This window comes from Dermacentor variabilis, chromosome 2, assembly GCF_050947875.1.
Source record: "Dermacentor variabilis isolate Ectoservices chromosome 2, ASM5094787v1, whole genome shotgun sequence".
Classification (NCBI taxonomy): Eukaryota; Metazoa; Arthropoda; class Arachnida; order Ixodida; family Ixodidae; genus Dermacentor; species Dermacentor variabilis.
The window spans coordinates 145639952-145656566 of record NC_134569.1 but is presented as its reverse complement, the minus strand read 5'-3'; the positions used below and the strand labels follow the sequence as shown (position 1 = coordinate 145656566).

The following is a 16615-nucleotide window of genomic DNA, read 5'->3' as shown; positions in this document are numbered from 1 at the left end:
CGACAAGTCCATTTGTTTTCACTGACGTCGAATCGGGCACATTTCTCGGCACTGTCGCAGTCGCTGGAGTTCCCCAACCTGGTCTACTTATACTGCCTACTCTCGCCCCCCAGGCGGCCATTCTCGTCCCTATGCTGCACGCTCCGATAATGCCGCCACTGATTCTCCTGAGCCGAACCACCCCTATTCTCGTTCACCTTCGCCCCAGCGACGACAATCTCGCTCTCCCCAGCCCCGTCGCTCCTATTCACCGACTCCCTTCGTACGCCGCTCCCAGCCAGAAAACTAGACGATGCAGCGCCTCGAGCTGACGCTGCATTGCTTCCTACGCCACCAAATCCTCTACTGACGTTGCCCACTCACCTGAACCTTCTTGCCGTGCAAGTCGACGGTGTGTCTGTGTCTGCTCTTATAGACACTGGGGCGCATTTGTCGGTAATGAGCGCTGACCTTCATAACCGGCTGAAGAAAATAATCACGCCCACCACGACGCCTGTTTTCTGTGTTGCCGATGGCGTAACAGCCCCCGTAATTGGTATGTGTGCCGCCCGCGTCTCCTTCGCCGATCGCTCCACTGTCGTGTCATTCACAGTCATCGCCCACTGTCCCCACGACGTCATCCTCGGCTTAGAGTCCCTCTGCGCACATTCTTCTCCCATCGATTGTTCCTCCACTACTCTCCGCCGTGACCTGCCTGTTCTGGATCAAGCTGAACCACGCTCGAGTCGCCTCAGTTCCGTCGATTTCGTTCGCTTGCCACCTTCGGCACTGACTTACGTTGACTTAGTGTCATCCACACCCGTACCCGACGGTCGCGGCTCCTATGCCGTAACATATGAAGAAGTTTTCTTGGAAAAAGAAACTAAAGCTGAGAGAAAGTTTGTTTTCTTGTATAGTGTTTTTAGAGGTTAAACACAGGTGGTACGAATAAATATGAGTAATTGTCATAATTTTCATCTTTTGAAACAAAGGCAGAGATGGGTAATTTCGAGAAACACCAAAAACATGTCGCAGCATTCTTTTCTGCGACATCCTTTTCTATCAATATGCATTGTCGTGACGTTGATCGGCGAACATCGTCGGATGTCAGTGTAATGGAGAGTTCACGAAGCCAGCTTGACCACTATGTGGGTTCACCGGATTTTGACGACCTCTCTGCAGAAAAGGAGAATCGCCGCAAGGTTGTTGCCCCATGCTCTTCCCCTACCAGAAGCCGTAGCGAGTCGTCATCACGTGGTGCGGTTACGGCCCGAGATCGTTTGACTAAATATGGCCGGGAAACTTTGTCCTACCCACCGAACAGCCCAGATCTGAGTCTACCGGGGTCTCGCCTGTTCCCGAAGTTAAATATTCCACCGACGATTACGATACGGCCTAATGCGAAATTTGAGCGCGGCTGTGTATACATTCTTAAGCAAAATTACACCCTTTGGGTCGTAGCTTGCCGCACAACAATAATCGCCATCTGTCGTGCCCGCATTTCGTTTCTTTAACGCTGCGAGCCCGGTACTTTCAAGTCATGAACGGCATGCGCGCTATCAGCATGACAGAGCATTATCCACAGGAAAGTAGCGAGCGCCGAGTTTTCAAGAGAAGAGACACAAGCAAGACAGATGACGACTATTGTTGTGTGGCATAGATACACCTCAAAGGGTGTACATTTGTTTAAGAGTGTACGTGTTTTCATTCGCTGGCGCGCCGCGAATGCTGTATATATGCTGCCTGCTGTATAATGCTCTCTGCTGTCTGCTGTCTGATGCTGCTGTATAATGCTGCTGTATAATGCTGTAATGCTGTATAATGCTGTCTTTCATTCGCGGCGCGCCAGCATTCCCTGGCGCGCCGCTAGAGAAAGATTGTCCGCGCCAGCGAAGCTTTCCGCTGGCGCGGACAATCCTTCTCGTGCGGCACGCTGCAAACGGAGCGCAGTGTGGTGCGAGTGCCTCGCTAATCGGGAAATCGCGACAGGCAGCGCGTGAGTGATGCGTGGGCGCGATTCACCGCCGCCGCCGCAGACAGAGCTGCGCTCATGCAGTGCTTTATTTCCATATATAGTATCGGTGGCTTCATCGATGAAGAGCCCTACTGTAGCGCCGTCTCGTAGCCATCGTCGCAGCAATGCGTGCAGTGTCTTGCGCGGCATTACGCTTTTCTTAAGCCTTCGCCATATCCTCCTCCTCCGCTGTCCACCTCGCACTCTCTTCTCTACCGCCGCATTTCGATGGGGTCGAAATGCGAAAACACCCCTGTACTTAGATTAAGGTGCACGTTAAAGAACCCAAGGTGGTACAAATGTCCGTGGTCCCCCACTACGGCGTGGTTTTGGCACATAAAAGCGTGGTTTGGCACTTAAAACCCCACAATTTTTTTTCTTGCTATCGCCGTCTTTCATCCGCGCTTTGCGTTCGCTCCTTCTTGTTTCGGTGTACTCGTTCGCTCGGTCACGGGGAGGCCGAGGGACGACGCCAACCCTTGGCGCAGGAACGGGCGTGTTAAGCCCAGACCACACGTACGCATGCGGACGTGCGCAAGCTCGCGTTCACGAGCCCACGCATGCGCAGATGGTGCGGCATGGCTCGTACACGTCGAAACGCGGCGTGATCTCGGGGAACAGCTCCTCTCTGTTATCGCACGCTTGTGTTGCCTCGCGTCGGCGCGCCTGGCTACGCAGCTACGGCGCGGAACATTCAACTCTCAGTGAAGCAGATTTATATCATGCAAGAAAGTGCTTCTTCTTTCCTTTTTGCGTTGATCTAACAGCTACAAAAACATAACAATTACGTTTATAGATATTGAAGCATTTTGAAGTACTGTCGATAACAAAGTACGTAGCGCCGCCTACCAAGGCGTCTGTGAGTGAGCCCAGTGTGCGCGAACTGTCGTGCGTCATTGTGGATTCAAACCGCCATTGCTCGCGAGACACGGCAAGCCCTAGGCGCGCGGACGCGAGCTTGCGCGCGTCCGCAAGCGTGTGTGGTCTCGGCTTAAGAGCTGCGCTCCAAAAAACAATTGCTTTAGAGGCGTCCGTAGCGAACGCCTGGTCGAATTGTCAATGGACATCACCCGAGTCATCCGACAGCCCAACAAAGATGGAGTGTCTTCCGAGGCCTCCCCGAGTGCTTGCAGTATGTCATTAGCTCGGGAGGAGACTACTGTAAGCGGTAATAACGTGACTCGTACTCAAAATATAATTAGTACTCTTAAAATTGGCACTGTTGAGAACTTTTGTTACGACGCTCATAGCACAATGCCTTTCGCTGTATTTCGTCGCATCTCACGCATCAGCAATGAACGCGTCTCTCGGGCATGTTCGGCCTTTTGCGGAAGCGTGCGCAGAAACGTGTCCCCGCATTCTTGATCGTGGTTTAAACTCAATTTCTCATAGCTCGAGAAACGCATGGATCGTCCGAGCACCACCAACCATGAGTCGAACCTCCGTAGTCGTAGTTTACCGCGGAGGTATAGTCTCCCCAAGACCAGGAAACCTTACATATGCTACAGATAATTCGCAAGTCTTTTTCTCGGCCCCTGCTATAACAAAATCGGTGTTAACGGTGGGCCTCATTGATTTGTCGTCCGGGACTGTGCGGGATTGTCTGCGAGGCGGCTTACGCAGCGCTCATTGGAGGAGCACACCACCTCGGCCGGTGCGGAGCTTGTCGAGGACGGATAATCGAGAAGGCCCACTGTAGAAAACAAGATTCGGCGAGTCCTGTGCTTTGTTGCGTGGTACAAAGTTCCCACCTCCGTGACATCATTAATAGGAAAGCGGCATCTGAGATCGGACAGTGTGCACGAGCTTTAAAGCAACGCGTGCACCACCTGATCTCGGAGGGCATGATGTGATTCTAGAGGGAATTTATTGTGAGCATTCTCAAATTCTCCTCCCAGAATGTCCAGCTCTATACGGTAAACAACGAGACGCCAACGCTCATTTCCTGAAAACTGCGCTTGGGCCACTCCTGGGTCAAAAAATTGGAGGACGCTTAAGCTTCGCCTTCAAGAGTGGAACGCGACAGCGTTCCCGTCGACCCGCCAAGGGGGTATTGGGCTACGGCGCAGCGACAACGCGCCCCGCATCGGACGCGGTGAGCGTCAAGCAACGCAGCGTTCGGCGCGACAACGAAATGCGCGCCTCAGCAAGCGACGCACGCCTGAGCCTTCTAAGGTAACACCGCGTTCACTAGAGGCGCTTTTGTACCGCTTTGAAGCATCGAACTCGTGGCTCAGTGGTAACGTCTCCGTCTCACACTCCGGAGACCCTGGTTCGATTCCCACCCAGCCCATCTTGGAAGTTGCTTTTTATTTATGAAGTGCCTGCCGTGATTTATCGCTCACGGCCAACGCCGCGGACGCCGACGCCGACACCGACGCCGACGCCGACGACACCGGCTTTTCTGCGACACGAGCTCCTTAACGCTATCGCGTTAATATTCTCGAACAATCACCTTCGCGGATGCACAAACTGTCGCGAGATATCGCGTTCCTAGCGCGCGACGCCTCAGCGGCAGCGTCCCTAGCCGGTTCCTGGCACTATGCGAAAGTCGCCGTGCTTGGCCCTGCGCCAGAAATTGCTGCCGCTCGTAAACATATTGATGCGTCTGGCGCTATAGTCATGCGAAATCTCCCGAACGTGGATGTCTTCCCGAAAGTGATTGCCTAGAAACACCGCTCGTGGACAATCTATATACGACGACAAATCGAAGACACCTTATCCCTGAGGCTTCGCTGCCACTTCCACGCAGGCGAGCTCGGACGAGATGGCGGCGGCTGCTCGCCTAAGCGTGTGCCTTTTGGGTGCGATGTCCACGGCCATGGCGCTAGATGCGCGATCCGTCTACATAATGTGGAACCTCTGTGCCGACATCATCTACGTGCTGCTCTTCCCGCAGCTCCTCTGTCTCTTCTACCTGGCAGAGCTGACAAACACCTACGGTGTACTTGCCGGTATGCCCGTTTTCCTGGCCCGTAAGAAAGTACGTGACCGTGTTAGGTGTGTTATCCATGATGACACACCTAACACAGGGCCGCCTTCAATGATGTCTCTCAATGTCGTAGAGGAATTATAGGTAGGAGTCGTTATTGCGAACAAATAAACAAATTTCATGAAGCAACACGTGGTTCAAAACCGAAGTCTTCAACACGTCAGGATGTGTGAGAGAACCACTCAAGCGGTCAGGCCATTCCAGTCTACGCCTGTTTTACGACGCATCTGATTCGCTCAATATGGTCTTTGCAAGTTAGACTTCACCAACATGAGCGCTGCCTTCCTTATGCCGACAAACATAATTTTCATAGAACTCTGACTAAATATGTGGCACCCCTTTACACCCTCCCTTGTCCTTCTCGCTCAAGAAAGCGTTGAGTCTGAGAGTCATGTCCTTTGTATATCTATGCTTCTTATCCAAATAATGTACGCCATTATCGTATTTCCACTACAGCGCATATAGAATGGTCACGCTGTCTGACGCAGGGGACGAGCTCCTTGAGGCAATTGGTGCAGCATAGCAACAAACGCGCTTCTGGAATAGAATTGAAAAAGACGCTGTTCAACTTCGTCGCACTCGTAGCTCCGTACACGTTAGCGACATGTCACAAAGTCGGAACAGAATTATTTGGCCCAAGAATTGGCTTTATTTGCCATACAACAATGCCCATGACCCTGCATGAAGTACGAGGCAGTATAGTGAATCGCAAGAACTTTGCGTTTTTTAGCCCGTTCCTTTCATGGACGTTCAAGAAATGTACGCTTACCCGGAGTTCCTTCCCACACTTGACAAATCATTTCGTTCGCAAGTACGCATGGCCGTTGGCTGGTCCAACATAGGACGGGTCGAACGGCGGGGTTCTCATCAAATGAATTTGCTAAATACACATAAACTGATATGTACGCTACAATACAGGTGGAAGAGGAGGATGTTGGCACATTTGCCACGGAGTTCTTCGCGCGCTCCGCCGTGGAGCGCTCGCTGCAAGCAACTGCGAACTCTTTCGCTCGCACGACGTAAAAGCGTATTACGCGTAGGGTGTCCCGGGCATTCAATTAAAAGCTGTCACAGATCGCCGCAAACACTCCACTGCACCCTTTTTTGGACCCCGCAGGCTTCCTGGTCGGACTCCTGATGCGTACGTTGTGCGGCGAGCCGCTCATCAACGTACCGGTGATGATCAGGCTGCCGCTGTATCGCACGTTCTGTATGATCACTAGCTTGAGCTGCACCGTCGGCGTCTCGTACGCCTACCAGACGTTGTTCGCGCATCGCCTGCTGGCGGACTTCTTGGGCTGCTTCGTGGTGGTCGGCCTGGACGATCGCGGCCGGTACCTGGTGCGCAGCGGCCTGGGTTGCATCTCGGAGCCCCTGCCGTCGAGAGGTGCAGCCGTCGCCAGCAAAGCCGATTCGCTGGCACCAGCAGTTGCCCCCGACTCCAACAGCAAGGTGCTCAGACCCGTGAGACATGACTAATTCTCGGAAATAAGATGCGTTTGACGCGTAGGGCAATTCACTTGGCTACGCTAAACTTATAAGGGATTGCGCGCTATGACAATATAACAAAATAGCACGATAGCACAATAACGAAAAGGAAACAGACGAAATATTAAGCAAAATTTTGCTCCACGTAAATATGCCACTACTACCTGTTCAGCAACAGTATAGCGCAGTGTACGTATAGCGAAGTGTACGTATACATTGTGAGTCACACTTGTCCAGAGTAATCAAGTAGCCGATTTGGTCGCCATCCTTCGCGAATAAAGTAAAGGCCACAGCACCATATGCTCGGACCGCACCATATGCTCGGACCATATAGCGCACGGACCGTATGCTCGGTCCGTGCGCTATAGGCTAAGCAGGGCTAGAATTCACAAAACGTTCTTAGGCTAGAATCATTCGTAACAGAGCATTTCATCCAACTTGATGCTAGACATATTATTAGCGAAAGCGACCGGCCAATGGCAGCGAGCAGTTGCTAACGAAAATCTTTGTGAATTGGGCCTCAGATCTGGAGCCAGATTCACAGAGCTTTCTGTTCGTAAGTGCCATCTGCCACTGGCTGATCGGCTTCGTAACTATGTGCGTCGTCATGATTGGGTGACATATGATTTTACGATTTGTTCTATCATAAGTAATTTTTTTCTGAATATGGACTCTGGGGCCGTAATCACAAAGCTTTTATTCGTAAATCTTCATTGTCATAGGCAGGTGGCCTTCACTCATGATATGAGTAGCTCACAACGGGCTGGCACATTATTTTGCGAAAAATTATAGCCTAAATGTTTTTGGGAATGCGAGGCATTGAAACCCATAACATACCGGTACCGCTATGTAGCTTCTGTGGACGATTGCGGACTCGGTATACAGGTATATATGCCACCAATCGAACACTCTATATACACTGATCTGAACGGCAAGTATAACTTGCTATCGCTTTCCAAGTCCAAGGCCTGACATCTAGAAGGGCCGTGGGTACACTATTTAAGGTAATGGACAAAATTTTGGATACACCACTCCTGTCCTAAAAGAAGAACTATATTCGCTATCGCTATTGTATATTAGCGTTCTGCTGTCGTCAGAGACGATTGTAGGATCCACTCTTTCATGCTTATTGCTTTATAAGCACAAATGCATGTGGCTGAATTCACACTGATCATCCTAATGCCCTTCACTAATGTTGCGTTTGATGGCACGCCTGGCGGTTCACCTGTTCTTATACATGAACCGTACTCCTATACAGCGCTTGAAGTGCCTTGTAAACACGGGCAATGCTTCGGCAATATTCAGTTCAGTTCAGTTCAGTTTATTATTCTTTAAATACAATGAATTGGTAAGAGACAATATACAGACGAGGGTCCCAAAGTCAAAGACTGCAACGGGACCCTCGGTTAATAATAAGAATGTAGAGATGTATTAAAGAAGAGCAAGCTAACTAAAAGAAACACACACAAACGCGAAAAATACAACATAGAAAAAAAAGATCAATGAAAACAAATTGAATGTACTCAAGCCTAAAGTGCAAAACAAAAAACTGTCATTACACACGATTGACAAATGTAGTGTAATGAATGACGTAAACTTAGTTACACATATAAAACAGCTTAATGGCATGACTAAGTGTATGAAAGGATGAATATTTAATGCTGACGGGTAAACCGTTCCACAGTTCTATAGCAGGGAATAATGATGTCATTTTTGCATAGCTAGAAAGAACCATAGGTAGTAGAAAATTGGAGTTGTGCGCAAACCAAGTATTATTGATGAGGTGCCTGGAATCGATGAATTCGTATGAGAGCTGTTTAGTAAGCAATTTATAAAACATCATTATTGGATGACAGTTAAACAAGTTCGTTACAACAAGGATGTTATTTTCACGAAGTAGTAGAGTAGCACTCGTGAAAAAACCCACTGTTAGTGATAATGCGTATTGCTTGGTTTTGTAAGTGCTGAACAGACGACATATGACAGTTATGCGTGTTTCCCCAGGAAACAATACCATAATTAATATGAGTGTGATTTAAGGCAAAGTATAATGCTAATAATGCGTCTTTAGAGAAATATGTTCTTTGACTTGATTAATGCTCTAATACCGAAGGCAAACTTTTGCTTAGTGAAGGCAATGTGTTGAGAAAACTTAAGGTTAGAATCTAATTTGATGCCCAAAAACGATACACAGTCAGAGACGGGAATGTGATGACCATCTAGAGTTATCTCAGGCAAGCCAGGTAGTATTGTTTGGCAAGAACGGAAAATCATAAATTGATTTTTTGAAGGATTGATAATTAAATGATTGAACGAACACCAAGCAACAATATGGTCAAGCTCATTGTTTAGTTTAAGAATTAAGGTAGTCAAACAATTGTCGCGCATCGATATAGTAGTATCGTCTGCGTATAGTACACAATGTGCCGATTTAAGACACGTGGGTAAATCATTAATATAAATAGATTATAGTAAGGGACCTAATATGGGAGCCTTGTGGTACACCTTGGTACACCTTTAGTATCAGAATAAGCACCGCCAAAAAAACTGTTCTCTATCATGTAGGTAGCTTTTTAGGAGGTTTAGTACTGCGCCGGTAATTCCCAGGGCTTCTAGCTTAGTAAAATGAATTTTATAATTGATTCTATCAAAAGCTTTAGTGAAGTCCAAGAATACCGAACCAACGAAGTTGCCCGTATCAATCGAGTGACGAACGTAGTCGGTTAGGGATATTAAAGCCAAGTCAGTCGAACTGCTAGCGCGAAGACCAAATTGAGAAGATTGCAACAAATTAAATTTGTTTAAGTAAATATTTAGGCGCTTACAAAATAACTTCTCAACAACTTTACTAATCGATGACAGAATAGAAATAGGCCAATAGTTAGTTTTATCACCTTTCTTATGTACAGGAACAATGTTAGTCCTTTTAAGCGAAGTGGGAAAAATGCCACCATTTAAAAATATTATTAATTATAATACAAAGTGTATCAGAAATAAGCGGCGGAACAAGATTTAGATGAAATACAGCAATGTTATCTAAGCCAGGGCTTGTATTCTTTAGAGCTAATATCATGGAACATACCTCGTCTGCAGTTACGGGAAAGAGAAAAAAAGAATGGTTGCAGCGATAAATGGGATAAGTAGTAGTCATATGACTGCTGTATATGTTATAGAAGTAGTCACTGAAACTATTTGCTGTGCTAGAAGAATCAGTATTGGCTTTATTGCTGTAGTTTATTTTATCAGTAGTATTACCGGACTTGGGTAAGTTCATGAATGCATTAAGAAGTTGCCATTGTTTTGGGGGGATTGTTCTTGTGTTTTGTAAATTCATTTTCGTAATACTGTCGTTTAGACTTCTTTAGCAAGTTATTCATAATGTTACAATAATTCTTATAGCGTGCCGCTAAGCGTACATTAAAAGGTTTCTTTTTAATCTTATTGTATAGGTTTTCCTTTTTCTCATACTAGTCAGTAAACGTCTCGTTACCCAAGGGTTACCGGGAAATTTAAAATGTTTCTTGTATCTGATGGTAGTGGTGTTAGCGCGAACGGCTTCTAAAAAGATGAAAAAAAAACTATTGTTTGTCGTGTTACTTCAGTATTATCCGGAACCAATACGACTCGATTTCTTGCTGCAAACATGTGAAGCAAATTGGCAATGAAACCAGAGGTAGTATGGGGGAAGATAACTGTTATACTTATTTTAAATATTGAAAAGAAAGTGAAAGTGGTTGAAACACACAAGTTGTTGCAGCTGGAAGCCGTACCCAGGTATTGAGCTTTATGCTAAAGCAGCGGCCATGTCCTGGAGTCCATTTGCTTGGCCGTTCATGTGTGTGTGACACGATTATCCACGGCAGTGTTAGCCTGCACCAGTCACGGCCAGGGTCGCGTATGTGGAGTATTCTTTCGTGGATTTCGTTCTGACATCGTTAGGTACGGCCCTCACTTGCAGTGGGTCGCCTTTTTGTTCAATTACATTTCCCTTTTACTCATTGTTTCTATTTACTTATATCAAAAATAACGGCTAATGTTGCCCTGCCTTCCCTGGCTTCGTTGTCTGTCGGCTTCACGCGGTTGTACATACGCCCACCACTATCAGCACGTACGGCACGCGTTGGCGAAAGTATTCACGCGACTCGGTGCCGCAACATGATGCGCCACCGTATCCCCGAGCCTATGCTCGTTTCCCTGCGTCCAGACCAACGTGCCTTTGCTGGGCTTTAGACCAAGTTGCTGCGCTTTACGCCACTCGTTAACTAACGCGACGGCGCGTTTCGCTGGTGCTGGCAGTGGCTTCGGGTGAAGAACGCGGCTCTGTCTCCGGCCACGTTCCCTGCGGAATTGCTCCTTGATAAAACAAATTATACATAAATACACACATCACAGCAAACACCATAAGAAAGCTTTTCCTATTTCATATGTTAAAGCGAACCTTTCTAACGTTTATGTGCCTATACTCCTCGCCATGAGGTAATATTTATTCAGCCTCGTAGAGCCATTTCCGACGCAGGTGCCGATTCGGGCACTTTTTACGCTTGAGAGAGCTCTTTTTGGTCTGTCGATTGTTATTATATGTAAACGCTTCCTGTGGCCGCACCGTATATACGTGCCCCCGCACTTGTTTCACGAAGCTACTTGTGATGGGAATCTTCACTTCGGCTAAAACGAACCCGCTCGCTGTTCAAAAAGCTTTATTGGACAAGTACGTGGACCATTAGACAAACCGTATCGCCAAGCTTAGGCTTTTGTGAACTATGGCGAAACTTCTGACCAATAAAGGCAGATAAAGCCTAGTAAAAAAAGCCACAAGAACGCCTGAAACGACAGACACGAAGGTCCGACAAATCCATGTAATAACCAGATTTCCTATGGTGGCCGAGCGATCGCAGCGCCAGAGTTCCCTCTAGGGATTTTGCTTGGAAACTCGATGCTTCCCGCAGCCATAAACACCTCCCTCAAGACAGGCCCTATAACGTCGCTGGCAGAGCGGCTCGTGCAGAAACAGTTTACCTGTTAGTCGTGACAGCCAAAGCCCATTCATATTTAAAAGAAACCATGAGCGTTATAACGTAAAACTATATAGCTAACGTAAAACTATATAACTTTATAGGGGTCCTATAACGTAAAACTATTCCAATATGTTTTTATTTCAATTTCCTGACGTCAAATTTGCGGAAACGCCGCCGCAAGCATCGGGCGGTCACCTGCAAGGTTGTCTTAACAGACCAATCAAACGCTCTTCTCGTTCATAGGAGGACACTTTTGTTTGCTTTAAAAATGAATAACATTGCCTACACTGAGCGGCTTGTCTTATCTAAGTGGCCCACAAGAAGCGTGGAGAACGCTCAAGAGGAGAGGGATTCGATGGGGCCGAGCCACTGCACTGAAAATCGATGACCGCATGAAGAAGGCGGTGCCGGCACCTGCGATTGGTCCGCTTCCCATTACTTGGCTTACGGTGGCTCGTCGACGATCGCGGCGGCATGCAACGGAAGCTTAATAATGACGCTAAAACTGACCCTCAGCAATAAAGAGTTGTCAGAATGAGGTCGTAAACGTGCCGAAAGAGCTCGAAAACGTTACACGGCCACGCAAAAAAAGTTTTATTATACGCAAATAAAGCCATGCTCTCCGGCAGGTGCAAGTCGCCAGTGCCTGAGCGATCGGCGGCAGCGACCTTCTATTCCTTTCGGAACGGGACAGCCTGCGGCTATTCAGAAAAAAAATTCAGTTTTGTGCGGCATATTAATGCATCTTTAACGCATACACGTCACTTTGACGCGGTGAGTTTTTGCGGTTTTGTGACGTCGCATGACAGGCAGGTGAAGCGGGTGCAGCCCGAAAACTTTTGACCAATATCCGAGGGCTAATGGCGAAAAGACGTCGAATCAGAAATAACTACTTTTCTTTTGTTCGGTCAAATCATGCATAATCAGTGTGTACACGTCATATCAGATGTAGAGCTATCGCGGTTTTCGTGACGTCGCGTGACAGGCAGGTAAAGTGGGGGTGGTCCAAAAAAGTTTTTCACCAATCACTGAGAGCTGATTGCAGAATTGGAATATAAAAGTTTGGAATATCTTTACGTTATAGCGCCCAGGGCCCAGTTTTCGCTATAGCGCCCATATTATTCCTCTTATTGGAAAGGGTCTTCCGTGCTACACAATTACCACAGCATGCTGGGCGAGTTGGTGACTGAACATGTTCCTACGGGTGAGCAGCGCAACCCGGACGAAACACAAAAGGATGTACACGCTACCAGCGCAGACTAAGGATGTTGTTATTCTGCGCTCGTATCGTGTACTTCCTTTTTCTGTTTCGTACGGGTTGCGCTGCCCACTCCTAGGGACAGCACAAGCTGCTCCTGGACGAAAGTGGAAAGCGAAGGCTCTTTCGCCTACGTGGGGCGCTGCTTTTCTTTACAGTGGAGCTGTTAGCCTCTAGTTGGTCAGTCAGTCAGTCAAGAACTTTATTGAGGTCCTGAGGGGTCTAAGCCGTTGGAGATCTCACGCGGGGAGCTCCTTGGGTGCGTCGGGATTTTTTGTTGGGCTTGTTCTGCGCTCACCCAAAAACCGTACAGCTGCGTAGCGGCCGTGGTCACTCAGGCAGACCTCAAACAGCGGCTGGAAAAGGGCTTTGTCTCTGAGTTTCCGCTTAACGGAACTATGTTTTCTCTATATTAGAATTACAATCCAAAGCAATCATGTCTGCAGCTTGTGCGTAAGTCGCATTTTAAGAGTTTTCTGACTCAGTGTACTGTGAGAAATTCCAGTAGTTCAACAACACACTCGCGGTTGGTGGAGGGCCTAGAAGAATCAGAATGTATGCTGCACTTCCGCACACGTGCGTGCGCGCGGGACGTATGTGTGTACATTATGTATCTGTCCTTGATGCCTTGGCACTCCGCGTGTGCTGCGGCCGTAATCGACATTATGGCAAACACTATCCAAAAACAGTACCGCCACCTAGTGGCTGCGGCCACTCGCAGACCTCAAATGGCAGCAGGAAAAGGGCTTTGTCTTTCAGTTCCCGCGTAACAGAAGTGTCTTTTCTCATATATTCGAATTACAATCCGAAACTATCCCGTCTGCAGCTTGCGAGTAAGCCATACTTTACAAATTTGCTGACGCAGTTTGCTTTGAAAAATTCAATTATTTTAATAAGTCACTTGCACTTGCCGGAGGGTTTAGACGAATCAGGATGTATGCTGCACTTCCGGCACACACGTGTGCGCGCGCGTCACGTGTGTCACTTGGGGTGGTGGTGCTTGTCTAATGTCGGCGACAGCTTCGCTGTACATCCACTTTCACTGGGCGAAACGGAGGCCGATTCTCTATAGCCTTCCAGGAAGCCTCTCGCACTGTATAGAAAGGAAATTCTTGACCGCAGATCGGGGCGCAACCGGCAGCAGCCGTCATGTCTCGACTCGTCTCGACACGAATGTTCGTCGTGGATGCGAGCGCTGTGCGCTTCAGGAAACGATGCAGTGCAGACAAGCCTTGCTTCTAGCACTCTGGTCTATTGAGAGCTTCAGTGAAGTATCACGATCTCGTTTTACGCTTTCATTAGGGCGCCGGGACACCAGCGCCGGCAACTAACTCGACCGGGCGCCCCGGCTCCGGACCACGCACGGATTACGCGGCGCAAGCAGTGGCAGCCGAGGCCGCGTTGTCGCAAACGTCACGAAGTTCGACGGGCGTCCCCTCCCGAGACCCCGCGGTTGTGTCGAGCCTCGTGACACCGGATCCGTACAGCTTCCTCACCGAGCTGGCGGATGCCGCCAAGCAGCACACCTCGAGCATCGCGGCGACCGCGGCGGCGATGGTCGGCGCCTATGATCCGCACCAAGGATTGGAGAGCGCCGCAGAAACCAGCAGCGATGCCACCAAATTGACCAACGTAACAGCTAATCCGGTGGTGACTCCCGAACTGAGAAAAACCTTCTCGTTTACGGCGAAGCAGCCCAAAGCCGACAGAAGCCGTTCGGCCGGTTCGCTTAAGAAGGGCACACGGATGCGACGCAATTCCAGTAGGTCCACATCGTCGACCTCGTCCAAGTCCAAAAGACAGAAGCAAAAGGCGTGATGGCGGACCTCGAAAGCCCGAATAATAGGCCACGGTGGACAAGAAGTTTCTTGAAGGGCCACCGTGTGCGTGTGTGTGATTTGTACATAGTCTGCGTTGTAAACTGTGCTTTCTTATCCTGCTTTATATTGTTTTGCATAGTGTCCTACAGCCCTGCGGCATATGTGCTTTTCTCACGAGTGCATCTGTTTCTTTAACGTAAAACTCCATAAGACAGCCCGAAATTGACACGCTAGATTGTAAATTTCGCTTTCCAAGTTTACGGCGCTTAAGTGCCATAGTCTCCAATATATTTGATATGTAAGCACCCATATAAATCAAACCTATCGCTGGCTAAATGTGCACTGATGTTGAATAGTCCCGAAGGACTACAGCAGTCGCCAAACACGCACCGTTACATCTTTCAACTAAAGTCACTGAACATGAATTATTCTGCTGCCGAAACTTGCTTGATACTGAAGCCCACAGCTCAATTTTCGCTTGCCCGTTATAGCTCGTGGGTGGCACAATGTATGACGTACTGTGTGTTTACTGAGTTTAAGAACAATCAATGAATAAAAAAATAGGTTTCTCAAATATGTTTTAGAATCATGTTCGCAAGTCCAATGTGTGACTGTCAAGCAACAAATGTTCTGGGGGAGGTGCCTAAAGTTTGAGTAGTCACTAGCACCCAATGTTTTCATCCTCCCTACTGGCCTCCTCGTCAGAGGTTGTTGTGTCCTCCCCTTAATTGACAACGACTGGTTGTTGTCGACAATGTCGTCAACGATAATAATGATGACAATGAAGCCTCAATGGCACAAACCCACTATGGGGTATACAAACCGCGAATATGGGGCCACGAATCGCTCGTAGTGGGTTTGATGTGGTCCATGTCTCATTTTTTTCTTCTTCTTCAATCACATGTTTAACACAGTTCTTCCACCTCTGTGGACTTACTTGTGCAATGACATCTGCAGCATGTTCTTTCAGCTCTTTCACTTTGAATCCCCGGTTCGAAGAAGCCACAAGACTCTTCATGTCGCTCCACACTAGCTCTGTGGAATTGAGCTGGCAGTGATATAGTGGCAGCCTTAAAGCGAGGTGTCCAGCAGCAACAGCGACATGGCCTACACGGTCTGTGTTGCCATCAACTTTCAGTCTCAAGTTTCATCAACTCTGCCTTTACGATATCGTCATTCAAGGGAACTCCCTTTTGTGAAAGTCACGTCTGCATTTCCTTTTAAGAGTACTCTTGTGGGGAATTTTTAATGCCTCACCGAGGGGTACGGTGCGTTGTCCAGGGCTATCACACTGTCCAGAAGAAGGCGGGGTAGTAGCGTTTCTTGGAACCACTTTTTATAGAGATGAAGAGATGAAGATCTGCAGCATGTTCTTTCAGCTCTTTCACTTTGAATTCCCGGTTCGAAGAAGCCACAAAACGCTTCATGTCGCTCCACACTAGCTCTGTGGAATTGAGCTGGCAGTGATATAGTGGCAGCCTTAAAGCGAGGTGTCCAGCAGCAACAGCAACATGGCCTACACGGTATGTGTTGCCATCAACTTTCAGTCTCAGGTGAGTCATCTCTTCATGGTAGTCACCTGTGCCTTTATTCGCTTGAAATATTTCGCCGGCGCCTTGTACAGAGCCATTCTCGTTTCCGCAATAGATCCCAATCAATCGGGCCCCTTTACCACTTGGGTACTGCAGGCCAACTGAGAGTCCGGCCCTGATTGCTTGTTCAGCAGTTTTAACATTCTCAATTATGTACGGGGTTTAATGGTGTAAGGGCCAAAGATGGCCAGAGAGCGGCTGGAAATACGTATGAAGTATTCGATCATACGTTCAATGGCAAACGATAGAGGTGTAAGTTAGCTGTATAGTGCCCTAAAACATTGGCTGCGAAATGCGTAAAAGATGGTGTATATGTACGAAAACGATGTCGTGTGAGGTGAGCTATGTACAGAATATATATGTTGCGAAGTGGTTGTGAGATTAACATGTAAGAATATTCGGGTAGCACTAATGCCTCACGCGGGCTCTTGTACGCAAGGGTGGAGAAGCACGTGCT

The 16615-nt window shown here is 48.1% G+C and overlaps 1 protein-coding gene across 1 annotated transcript in view; it reads left to right on the top strand.

The window, feature by feature from the left end:
- The window catches only part of LOC142570480 (high-affinity choline transporter 1-like), a 51801-nt gene extending 37237 nt beyond the window's left edge, over window positions 1-14564 (top strand). The window contains exons 9-11 of the mRNA XM_075678863.1: window positions 4746-4947; window positions 6103-6449; window positions 14049-14564. Coding sequence (XP_075534978.1) covers window positions 4746-4947; window positions 6103-6449; window positions 14049-14564 — 1065 coding nt within the window. The remainder of the gene's footprint in view (window positions 1-4745; window positions 4948-6102; window positions 6450-14048) is intronic.
- The last annotated feature ends 2051 nt before the right edge of the window (window positions 14565-16615 follow it).